Source organism: Oenanthe melanoleuca, chromosome 7 (assembly GCF_029582105.1).
Source record: "Oenanthe melanoleuca isolate GR-GAL-2019-014 chromosome 7, OMel1.0, whole genome shotgun sequence".
NCBI classification, from domain to species: Eukaryota; Metazoa; Chordata; class Aves; order Passeriformes; family Muscicapidae; genus Oenanthe; species Oenanthe melanoleuca.
Window position 1 is genome coordinate 35,003,839 of NC_079341.1, and position 12,929 is coordinate 35,016,767.

The following is a 12,929-nucleotide window of genomic DNA, read 5'->3' on the forward strand; positions in this document are numbered from 1 at the left end:
ATATCAAATCAAATGCTCTTATTCTTCTAGATTTCCTAATGAAAATACAAGGTTACAGCATGTCAACAGCCAGCAGATGGGGAAAAGGAACATCCTAGGAAGCTCAAAGAACACACTTGGAAACAGAGCTATAAATACCAGGCTAATTCCATAGCTTTAAGATTTCTCCAAAGCTTTTTTAAATCCCTCCAGAAAAGGCTGAAGAGATCCCTAATCTGAAGTGGCCCAGTTGAAGGAATGTGTGTGTTTTTATTTTTAAATGGAGTGACATCTACAGTAGTGTTGGGCATCTCAGTGAGTCACTGGAGTGGCTGTGCAATATTTGTTGGATCAAAATAAGGATTTTAAACACATTTTCATTCTTATCAGAGCTTTCTTCTTCAGAGGAAATGTGGAATTCTGTCTGATCCCCTCAGAACTGATGTGTGCAGCACTCCCCCAGAATCACTGATGGTCACAACTCAATTGGAATCCTTTTTTTGAGAGCTGTCCCTGATTAGGGAGAGCTGACACAAGAGCTCCCAAAATTCCCTGGTGGAATTTTATGTCAATCTCTTCTTCCTTGGCACAAGATTCCCAAAGAAGTTGGGGATTCCTCATCCCTGGAAGTGTCCAAGGCCAGGCTGGAGTAACCTGGGAGAGTGGAAGGTGTCCCTGCCCATGGCAGGAGGTGGCTGGGATGAGCTTTAAGATCCCTCCAACCATTTTGGGATTCTCCTTCCATTGGAATCTCTTCATTCCTTAAAAATATCCCAGATTTCCTTAGTGTGTGTTTGTTCATGCTGAGATCAAAGGCAGAAGGAGTTTTACAATACTGGACCTACCCTTATAATTTACAAAATAATATTATAAAAATAATATTAAAATATTTATTCTCTATTTTAGAATAAATTTCATGTCTATTGATTAATTTTTAATAAATAAATGTCATTTAAATTGGTGTTAGCCAGAGGAATGCAAAGCAGAGCAACCAGCCCATGCCAGATTTAGAAATCAGAGCTCTCAAAGAACAGCTGAAAGGGTTGGGTTTGTTTATTGTAGGAAAAAAGGGAACACTGTAGGATGGGCAGAAAAAAGAGATAAGGGGGTTTTATCAAAGCAGTGGTGGGGGTTGCTCTGTAGATTAAAAAAAACAAACTAAAAAGCAAGTTTAGCTTGCACCAAGTGTAATTTAGGAGAGGTGGAATGAGAAAACAGGCCAGGGGTTTTTGTTTTACCTCATATCTGACTGCAAATGTGGATGGAAAAGTGGGATATTTTACTTATTACTATCAGGAAACTTTTAAAAACACACAAAGAAGGAGCTTCCAGAGAAAATGTCAGTAATTTTCACCTTCCCCACTGACCATGGGCTGAGCATTTTGCTCTCCTGAGATCCCTCTTTGTTCCCATCCTCAGTTTCATTCTGTCACCTTAATTTTGGGATTAAATTTCTCTCATTTCCCTGCAAACCTTTTCCATTCCCAACAGCACCTTTCAGTTGAAGGTGTGCAGTAAAAATGACCCAAAGGACCTTTATTTTCTGAAATAAAATGCTTTGAAAAGCTCTTCTTTCAGACAAAGTGAAATTGGGGTTCAGCAGCCTTTGGAATTTGGCTGAGTCCAGGAGCTGGTGCAGAGGAACATGAGAAATAAATACCTGCAGCACAAATGTTAAATATGTGGTGCTGAAGAATTGCAAGAATTGCCTGAGTGCTTCTTTGCCCACATTTTCCCCAATAATTCACTTTTTTTGGAGCAGAACATCCTCAATATCTGCATTAGGCAATTCCAGAGCCATTTTTGGGGCACTTTCAGAGAATAAAGAGCTGTTGGAATTAGAAGTTAAGATATATATTGTCCTTCAGCTGGGATGGGAGCAGTGCATTTTCCAGGCTCTTATCTTTTTTGGAGCTTTGTTCCTCAACTCTTGGATGTGCTGCATCCTTAAAGGGCCACATGGTTTTAATTCTTTACTCTCATTTTTCTTTTCCCTTCTTTGATGAGCTGGTGGAATTCTCTTATGCTTGTCAAGCTTGTGTGTGATTCTCCCTTTTGTTGAGCTCCTTCTCAAGAGAATCAAACTTTTTCTGTCTGCTTTGGGGGTATTTCTCAAACAGGAAAATCAGATTTTTCAGAGCAAAGCCAGAGATACCTGGCAGAGCTGAGCATCACCACCAGGTACCACCTTTGTGCATCAAAAATTAATTTAAAAATGAATTTGTTGTGTTTGGATGGCAAATCCCTTCCAAGGAATGTTTTATGCTAAAATCAGCTGTTTCATTTTCCAGAAGCCAGGCTCCACTCCTCACACTTCATTGGCCAAGGAAATTTATAATTTATCCTTATTAAGGTGATGGTGTGAACACATCTGATCATTGTTATGTAAGAATTCATCCCCAGAACAGGCACCAACTTGGAGGCACTTTGCTCCTTTTAGTGGGCTAAAAATACCTTGGCTTGCTGAAAAGTGAAGGGATTGGGGCAGCCAGATATTCCTGAAACACAAAATTTTATTTAAAAGTGGGGAAGGGATATAAAGGTAAGAATTTTGATCATCTGTGTTGCCAGAATTCAGGTTAAATAGAGTAAGGCTGATTTTGTAAAAAGAAATCATACATTGGCAGTTTATTAAATATTAGATTCTTTTTTCCATGCTGTGCTGTTTGATAGAAATGAAATGTGTAAAAAACAAGAAGTGGGAATAGTTATTTCATCATTTATCCTAAGAAACGTTTCTAAGTGTTTATAAATATGAAGAAATAATTAAGAGTCATTTAATATTGGAATCTGAAGCTCCTAAGTGGAGTGTGTTGCTCACTATTGCTTATTTTCTGTTTTAACTGATTATTTTCCAGCTTGGAGTGAGCAAGATGAACAGACCCACCTTCAATCTAATGCTTAATGAGGAAAAAGGTCAGGATTTTTTCATTTTCATTTCAATCCCCTGCCCCACTTAATTAATACATTAACAATTGCTTTATATGGGCCTTTCTGGTTTCAAAGCTGTTAAATAACAAAACAAAGGTGATGTTTTAATGGCAGGGTGAGCAAGAATATTTTTAAATCCAGTGGTGAATTCAGGAAAGAGCTGACTCAGAGCAGTGTGAGTAGAAAAAGGGACTGGAGAAGGAAAGGTCATGTATACAAATCTTCATCAAGATTGATTTAAAAATGATTAAACTCTTAACTAATAAATCTCTGCTACAGCAAGAAGGAAACATTTGGCATTTAAAAGGATTAAAGTAACTTTTTTTTAAAATATCCTTGAACTTTTGCATCTTTTTTTTTTTTTTTCTTTTTTTTGGAAAACAGAGAAAACTCTCTCAAATAAAACAGTGTATTCTCCAAATACTTCCACATTCAATTAGTAGGTAATTATCTGCTAATGGAGAGATTAATCAGATTTGTAACATCCCAGGGTCCAGAGGCAGTCCAGACTCTCCAATATTATTCCATTTATGCCAGATAAGGCAGGAGGGTTTGTATTGAGGTGTCTGAAGAGCTGATTTTTATTGTTCTCATCTATTTTTTAATACCTTAAGTGTGTTTTCATCAGGGAAATTGCTGAGCAGAGCTACGTAATTCAATAAACAGTTGGGAAAGGGGCACTTGGAGAAAAAATTCCAAGGGTTTAAAAATAGCTCAGCCACGTGATTACTACTTTGGCACAAAAGCATAATTTATGGGTTTAATTTGCAATCTTGCTACAGTTCTGACATTCTCCTGCACAGGAGATCAGGCTGAATAATTCAAATTATTGAAATATTGCTCCGTCCTCAGCTTCAGGTGTGTGGTACAAAGGAGGTTGATATTGTTTATGGGAAATATGGGTTTTTCATTTTTGCCATTTATTGCTTCATTTTTGGTCTCAAAATTAATGGAGATCTGGGGCTATTCAAAAATGGTTATTCCAGCACTCAGAGTCTTTCCCCAGATTTTCAGGAATCTTAATTTTTTTCTTGTTTTTTAATTGTTTGGTTAAAATCTAATTGATTTGGCATGGTCAGTTTTTGTAAAGAGTTCCATTCAAATTTTTTTTTTCCTTTTAAATTAAATCTTTATTTTCCCAAATTACCATTTCCCTGGTAGCCTCTAAATCAGTAATGTACAGCAGAAGTGAACATTTACAAATAGTTATTTCTTCCTCAATTTCTGCATCTGTTTATCCTGAAATTCATATCATCATGATAAAAGCATTGCAAAACTGTGCTGAATAATATCAGCTTTTTGGAAGCCTGAAACATGAGAATTGAAAGAAAATTCCTCATTTCTTTATCCAAATTCCCCTGAAATAAAGTGGATGTGAAGTTTCTCCACTTCTCATTAACAGTTTGCTCAGTAATATTCCATTTAATAATATTCCCTAGGAAAGGTTTGGATAACAGTGACATCATTCCTAGCTGATTTCTGGTGTACACCAAATATTAACCTTAATTTTGACAAAAATCTGAGTGCTGCCATCATGCTGACACAAAATAGATCTGTGTCACATGCACAGTTCTGAGCTGTTCCCCTTGGAAAGGAAAAAATCCACGTGGTGGAAAGCCTGGAAGAGCATCCTGGGTGTCCATCATGGAGTGAAAATAATAAATATATTGTTAAATTATAAATAAATATTAATCAATCCATAGTGAACAGTCAGGGGTGAGCATTAAAAACAAAATCCTTTTCTTTCCTGCCTTTTTTTCTTTTTGATTTTTTTTTTTTTTTTTTTTTTTGTGCAAAGCCTTTCAGAGATCTCTGTGTTTTGGGAGGGACTTTATCCATTCTTTCATTGGAGGTGACAGCCTCAGCTGATCCCAACTTTGGGAATTGCACAGAAAGATGGGGTAAAAGTGAGAAGATTTTAGGGATTGGTGTTATCCAGAAGCACTGCTAAAAAAAAAATCCTGCTCCTTCCCAGCTCATTACCATGGATGACTTCATTGCACAATTAAATCTCCAAAACTGAGAATACTCTGATTTTTCCCTGGTGGGAAGGATATCAGATTTATATCTGGTTAATTAACAGCACCCTGATCCAAAGTGCTCCAGGGAAAGGGATTTATGTGCCATGCTCCTAAATGATCAGCTGGGTTCCATGGGCATCAATCAGTTTTTCTCCATGAAAATCATTTTCATGTTGTTTTATTAGTGAAAGTTCCTGCATAGAAGTGGCTTGGGAAAATAAATTCCTGCTGGGAAAGCAGACTGGGAACATCCAGAGCTTGGAGAGCAGGGACAGGGGCCTGGAATCCTCCTGGATTTTTGTTATTTATGGCTGAATTCATCCAAATGACTGTCAGGGAATCATCCAGAAATCATCTTTGTCACCAGCCCAGAGCACTGAGTGCTGCATCCAGGTGTTCCTTGGACACCTCCAGGGAATTCTTTGATGGAGTGGTTAAATTCCAATCCTAAAAAATTTCACAGCATCAATAGTGGTGTAAAGTAAGAGAATATAAACCTTGTTACAGATATAAAACTGCTTTAAAAGTTTGAAACAACTCAATATCAGAGCTGCTTGGGTGGTGTGGAGTGAGCTGGCACTGGGGCAATTTAAAATGTTCATTTTAATTAAGTTATTCAGAGCAATTTTCTGATTGTGGCAAAATATTCTTAATACTCTGTTTTTACAAGTGAGATCTGTTTTCAACCCAAAGGCTGGAGTATATCAGGATTATATTGTGTCTATCATGAGTAAATCATGAGTAAATCATGAGTAAATTGTGTAGAGCTGAGCCATGGCCTGGACTCCACCCCAAGGAAAAGAATCCTGAAGGATTCAAGGTTTCCTTCCTACTTCAGGCACTTTTGTTTGTTGAATCACTGGCCTAAAAATAGGCTCTCATAAAGTATTCACCACTGATCTAATTAGTCAGGAGAATGCTGCTTTTCAAACTGGGAAAGCATTCCCAAAAAAATGATGCAACATTTGGATCTAATTAGATGATACAGGAGAATCCTGGCTAATTGCTTTGATAGACTTAAACAGATTAATAATGTGCAAGTGGTAACTGAATAAAAACTCCTTTTCAGTGAGTGCTTTGGAAGTGATGCTTTTTAAGAAGCTAAATTTTTTTTATTAGTTCTGAAACCCCAGGACTGTGATTTGAGAGCATTTCTCATTTTGGAGGTTTTTCACTGCTAGAAAAGAAAGCCTCAAAAATGAGATTGTAATTTGTGACTCTAAGCAGTGTTTGGTTTTATATCCAAAATGTGGCCATTCCTTAGGTGGGAGCTGGGATTTGTGCCTCAGAGAGCCAGGCAGGGATTGTGGAATCCATGGAATTGTTAGGCACTTCAAAGTTCATGTAAGGAAAAAAAAAGTAATGGAGCATCAAAAGTATTTGGAGGACAAGGGAGAGATTTAGGTTATATTTGAATAGGAAAAAATTCATTACTCAGAGGTTGGAGCAACCTGGGAAGGTGTCCCTGGGGGTGGAACAAAATGAGCTTTAAGGTCTTTCCAACCCAAACCATTTGCAATATCAGCCTGTCAAAATTTGTCTTAATTGGCTCAACAGTCACTTGCTAATAAAATAAATATTATTTATATCATATGTAATCCAGACAATTAATATCTAATTTAAATTTCTTTTTACATCCTATCAAGTTCTCTATTTTTCCCACTTGACTCAAAAATTGTGAAAGTAAATATTAACAGCTGAGTGTGCAAAGAGGCTGCCTGAAATCCAGTATTAAAAAAAAAAGGGAGAGAGTCCCATTAAAAATTGAAACCACACTTCCAGCAGATGAAAATGAAGGAGAAATTTTCCTTGCAGGGAAGGGGTCGAGGGGGGAGGGAATTCTGTGTAGCTCTGCATAGTTCTCCAGTGAAATATTTTGAAGGATATCATAATGAAACTGGACTGCAAAACAAATCTAAACATCATGTGCTGGCACAGGGCAAAAAGCAGTCGCTGGTTTGGATGTGGGAAGTGGTGAGATAACAGGACTGGTGTGGAGCTGCCAGGAGATTGCTGAGGGGAGGGATTTATTCCATGGCTGATGGAAATCAGGCCTTGGATTCCTTCCAGTGTCCAGAACACTTTGGGTTTGCTCCAAAATCCAACTTCTTTGCATCCCAGTCCAAAATACTTCAGAGAGTGCTTGGATGGGAAAGGGACAAATGGTGCATCAGGGGATGGGGGCTCTGCACTCATGGAATCCCCAAATCCCTGAGCTGGAAAAACCCTCCAGGGTGCCCCATCCCCACCCTGTCCCCATCCCAGAGCTCTCAGTGCCACCTCCAGGAATTCCTGGGACACTCCAGGGACTGGGATCCAAACCTCCCTGGATATTATTTCCAATCCCTGACCCCCCTTTCTATGGGGAAATTCCTGCTGGTCTCCACCCTGCCCTCCCCTGGCACAGCTTGAGGCCATTCCCTCTTATATGAATCTCTGGAGCTTTGACCTGTGTGTTGTTATTAAATTAATTAAATCAAATAACACCCAGGAACTTTTCATGTGTGGCTCACAATGGCATTTCATGGAAATGTGGATGGGGGCACCTCTTACCTGTTCCATTTCTGCCTGTAGAGACATGCAGAGGTTACTGGGGTTTCACTTTGTGTAAATCCAGATGGAACTGGGCTGGATTTTGGGGAAAAACATCTCACTGCCACGAGCATTTCCTATAAAACAGGGATTCTGTGTGCACTGGAATCTCCCTTTCCAGGATCTCAGCACACCCAGGCACCTCAGGGTGTCCTCCCAGCACAGAAAAGTCGCATTTGGGGACTGGGAATAGCTAATTTTGTACCTAGAGGAGAACAGAATTTAGAACCATGGAATTCCAGCATGGAAAAAAAGTTACTGTGAGGTATCTCCTGCAAAAATAAGCAATTGCTGGATATTATTTGCTCATAGTGGCCCTAAATAGCAACATGAGCCACAGCAGGGCTGGGCTGAGACATGAGCAACTTCCCCTGCACCAAGTGCTCCCAGTATTTGATAAATCCTCTGATTTTATTGCATTACAGAAGGTTAATTCTCAATTAATTCAGAACAACAGGGAATTTTTTTTTTTTTTACCTGTTTTACCCTTGCATGGGACCTACAGTGAAAATGCCACTGCAGCTTCCAGCTGTAAGGTAAATTCTGGCCTGCTTTTGATGAAACCTCATCTGCTCCCTCCTTAATCAGGATAAAACCACTCAAACCCCCAAATTTCTGAACTGAAAACCTGAGTGAGCCCTGAACTGCTGCCAAGAGCTCTCCAAATCCTATTTCTGTGTTGCAGCCTGGGAGATTAAAGGGTGGATTGTTTGATAGGAGGCATGACAGGGTGTCTGTGGGACATCCTCTGTGACCTTTGTGGGGCAGGAGCTCTGCAGATCCCTCATCCCTTCCCCACTTTGGGCTGGCCAAGGATTGCATCCCCTTGGAATTCTGGGGAAAGTGGAACCAGCCCATTCCAGAAACCTTCATCCTGCAGAAAATCTGAAATCACACACTCATGAAGGTTGGGAAAAGCCTCCAGGATCAGAGATTCCAACCTTTGGCCAATCCCCAGTTCTTGAGATTGCAGCCCCTCTCTCAAGGGGGTCTGTCCAAGCAGCTCCTTTTATCCACAGCCTTCTTGGAAATACCCTGCTGAGGTTTTTGTTTTTTTCTTTTTGGAGCATTTGAAACTTTACATTTCTAAGCAGCACTTCTAAAGGGAATGTTCTGCATGAGGGTACTTAAGGGAACATTTTCCAGGACTATATTTATGCCTCTGTAGTCTTCCTTTAGTGGTCTTGAAGGAAGGAGCTGTTATTACTGTTAAATATAGATGTAATGTGGTGTTATTGCAGAAATGTCTTTATGTTCCATTTCTGGCTTTACAAGAAAAACCCCTTTTCTTATTAAAATCAGTCAGGTCTGTAACATTTATTATGTTTTAACATGTTGGCATAATGTTAGTGTTGGGGATAAGGCAGGATTGACATCTGATTCCAAATAAAAAATAAAATCTCCTAATGATGTTACTACAGCAGTCATCTGTACCATAATGTATTTGAATTTAGGTTTTTTTCTGGTATATTTACTATTTAGATCCCATATTCCACATTTGTCTCACCTTAATAAAATGTCCAGTCTCAAATGTTAAGTCTCACCTGGTCATCTTGAAAAAACTATTTTGGGGGGAATGACACAACTTCTGTCATGAGAGAAAATCTCTGAGGGGAATTATTCCTGAGGATATTCAGATTGTTTCAAAGGTATTCAGAGATCAGTCACTGCTGCTGGCTTTTCTCTTTTTATTACCCAATTTTTTGGTGAGATGATTATTTTAATTCAATCAGAATGCAGGAGGTTTGCATTTTTATGGATATTATCAAAGCCTGGAAGCAGCTTCCTTCACATGAAATTCATTCAGTTTTCTAAACAATTTTTAAAGGGCATTAATTTAGTCATCTGCTGATAGTTCTGAACATATGTGAAAATTTCAGTAAAAGATGCATCCCTGAATTCACCCAAACTCCACATCAACTATTTAACAGCAGTTGCTCTCCTGTAGCTTTTAAGATATAGCTCGATGGCATCCACGTATAAATAGAAAATGCTGGCAGGATTCTGTTTGCTCTGAGCCTTATTTTGATGGTTCCATTGACATTTGAAATTTTGATTTGAAGCTCTGGAAATGGCTGCAGCTGTAAAAATCTCCCTGAGTTACTGGGCTGAAAGGCTGCAGAGAGGGGCTCACATGTTTCCCACATCTGTGTCTTCCAGGCTGGTTGTTTGGAGCCAAGGAGTCAGCAAAGAAACTCAAGAAGACAACTTGGATCATGACCAGAAGATAAAAAGAAAACAAAAAGAATGTGGCATATAAAGGGTGTAATACCTGGAGGTATTGGATCTGACTCATGTTTATAAAAATGAGAGGAGCTTTCACAAAACACAAGTTATCTTAGACAGTCATCAAGCTTGGAGCCATCATGCTGTTGAACTAGAAATTCTCCTTTTCCCCATTCTCCTTTCTGACAGGTAACAAAGGATTGGTGAATTATGATTTTCCCAAGTTGGAAGCACTAATTTTTATCTATATAGTTCATCCTTATGAATATATAAGGAGTTAAACATTGCATATTTAATGTGGATTATAATGGGAAAGTGACTCATTAACCAAAATGGCCACTTTTAAGGACTTGGTTTCAAACTGAGCTGGAGCCTCCCGATGCACTTTGTAGGATTTGGGGAAAGCTGTGCTGCAGGGCCTGCTCTGGGAGGCCAGGATGACATGTAGTAAAAGGATATCACCTTACTGTTGATATCTCTGAAGACTCCTAAGCAGAAACAGGAAAATGAATGGTGGGAAGGAGTGTGACGGAGGGGACACGGATGGAGGGCCACCAGCAGTGCAAGTTCCCGTTGGTTGGCAGCGGAGGGTGGACCAAAGTGGAGTTCTCTACATCAGGTAAGGTCACTCAGGGGCTGGGCTGGGCTTTGCTGGAGTTTGGGCAGGAAATTGCTGCCTCAGCTCAGGTCTGGTGCTCAGAAACTTCAAGGAATTGTTCCTCAAGTGAGATTGTCTCGGGAGCTGAAGGAGGGTGGATTTAGGTGGGATTGAGAAGAATTCCTGGCTGGGAGGGTGGGGAGGGGCTGAGGTGGGATTCTCAGAGAAGCTGTGGCTGCACTTGGATCTTTGGAAGGTTCCAACTGAAGTTTGGAGCAGCCTGGGATATTGGGAAGTCCCCCTGAGCAGGGATTGGAACTGGATGAGCTTTAAATCCCTTCCAACCCAAACCATTCTATGATTTTGTGACTCTTTTCAAAGTAAATTTAAGTCCTGTGACTAGCTCCCAACCCATTGTTTTATGCCATGTTCACTATCACTGATGTTCTCCAACTTTTATGGATCCCTCACATTTCTCACTTGGGAAAAAACCCAAGACCTAAAAGCTAAATCCAAAGTTTTAGCTACTTTGTTTGTTTGTTTTCTTAGCTTATTGGATTTTTTCTTTGCTTCACCCTGGAATGGACACAAAGAAATGCATTGAAATTGCTATGAAATAAATGTGTTCAGACAAAGAGAGCCTAAATTAAATGTTATTGGAAAAAAAGATCAAAGTTAGCTTTATAAAATGTGGGGACATTGGGTTTGCATCTGTGTGATTATCAGGCAGTTATTTGCTTAAATTTCTTCCACTGTTCTATGATTAAAATAACCACTTCTCACATTTTGTGTATTACCAATACAAAAGTCTTTAATGAGCCAGAGCACACTCCAATTTTACACTAAACTGCCATAAGGGATCAGATGCATTCCAGGATTTCTTGTTTGTGTTCTCCATTAGCAGAATCCATGTCAGTGATACCCATGGCAAAGAGAACCCACCCTGCCCTTGTATTTCTCATTAGAGCTGTAACTCACTGGTTAGATGTAATTCAGGTTAGATCTTACAGATCAGTGGGAAAGGAAAAGTTGTGGATTAGGGGTTTTTTTCCCAATAATCTCTAAATCCAGATATCAGGAATATAATGCTTTGATATTTTTGTGTACCTGATGATCCCACCAGCTTTTAAACTTCATTTCCCCCAGCCCTGACGAGTTTTACACAACTTTGGTGAAGCTCATTCCTACCCTCTTCCCAAGTTTCCCAATGTATTTTTTTATTCTTTGGTGAATTTTCTGGTATTTTTCTGTACCTGATGATCCCACCCAACTTTTAAACTTCATTTTCCCCAGCAGACAACAGCTTTGGGGAAGCTCATGTCATTCCTGCCCTCTTCCCAAGTTTCCCAATGTATTTTTTTATTCTTTGGGGAATTTTCTGCTTGCCTTCTCTGAGATGTTCTGATGAAGCAAAGTGTTTTACCCTCCAGTGTGGTGCAAGGCACAGAGCAGGAGGGTTGGTTGGAAGGTTGGAAGTCCAATAATCCAATCTGCTGCCTGACATGGAGCATCCCCAGGGCTCTGAGGGCAGCTGAACCCTCCAGGATTGAGTTTCCACAACCTCCTCACTGCCCTGCCAGCATGCACAGTGCTCATGGAGGCAAGGAAAGGTCAGACAATATTGACTCCACAGCTATCCCAGGGAAAATGAGTGGATATATTAAGATCTGACATGATTCAAGTGGAATAGATGATCCCAGCTGAATAAAGACTCTGTGTTTGTGCCTCCTTGGGAAGCACGGACACTTTCCTGTCAGCTGTCAGCAGTTGCTTTGGATTAAATCAAGATTAAATCCATTCATTAACTGGTTTTCATTACCTGGTGGAAGCATTGAGTTGACTCTCAGGGCTTTTCTTAGCAAAACAGAGCTGCTAAGTGGGGCCTAAATCATGCCTGGAAGTGTCCAGGGCCAGGCTGGGATGGAGGAAGGTGTCCTGCCCATGGCAGGGCTGGAATCAGCTGAACTTCAGGTCCCTCCCACCCCAAAGCAGGCTGGAATTCCATGATTTTGTGGCAGTTTCTTACCAAGGAAGCTGTGGATTATCCTTTCTGTTACAGAATTAAGTCAATAACTTTGTGCACATAAAAGAGACTCAGCACTTAGAGCTCTGCCCAGGATCAAGGCAGAAACAGGGAAAAAATGGCCCTTTTTAAAATGTAGCTGGGTTTTGTGGATAAATAACCCTGCATGTGTGTGCAGTAGGAATGCTGGGTCCCACATCCCACAGATTGAGTGGATTGACCTTCCTTTCCACTCACTCCTTTTTATTCCAGGATCTCCTGGAGCCTGCACTGGTTATGTGTGCCCAGGCAAACAGCACACCCAGGTTATTTAAAATCACTTTTTTCTAAAAATATCCCAGGAAAAGTAGTCTTTTTTAGCCAATGCAAATAAAACAGCATCCTCACTCCAGAGCAGATTCCCAGAAATGCCTTTTAACAGGAGATTTTAAGGATCACAGAAAGTGTCTGGAGAGATTTTGGGGGTAGATGGGATGGTCCAGAGCAAATGTCAGTCTGGGATTCTCCCATGGGAAGCTCTTACATCCTCCAGTGTGGAGTCTGTGACCAGGACAGGTGG

At 40.1% G+C, this 12,929-nt stretch overlaps 1 protein-coding gene across 5 annotated transcripts in view; it reads left to right on the forward strand.

Moving 5' to 3' along the window:
* Positions 1–12,929, forward strand: part of MBD5 (methyl-CpG binding domain protein 5) — a 103,664-nt gene that overhangs the window by 62,819 nt on the left and 27,916 nt on the right. For 3 of the 5 annotated variants that reach the window (XM_056496817.1, XM_056496815.1, XM_056496816.1), the window contains 2 exons: positions 2,838–2,895; positions 9,684–10,368. In XM_056496817.1, coding sequence (XP_056352792.1) covers positions 10,256–10,368 — 113 coding nt within the window. In that variant the 5' untranslated portion in view covers positions 2,838–2,895; positions 9,684–10,255. The remainder of the gene's footprint in view (positions 1–2,837; positions 2,896–9,683; positions 10,369–12,929) is intronic. The other 2 variants (XM_056496818.1, XM_056496819.1) reach the window with 2 other exon arrangements.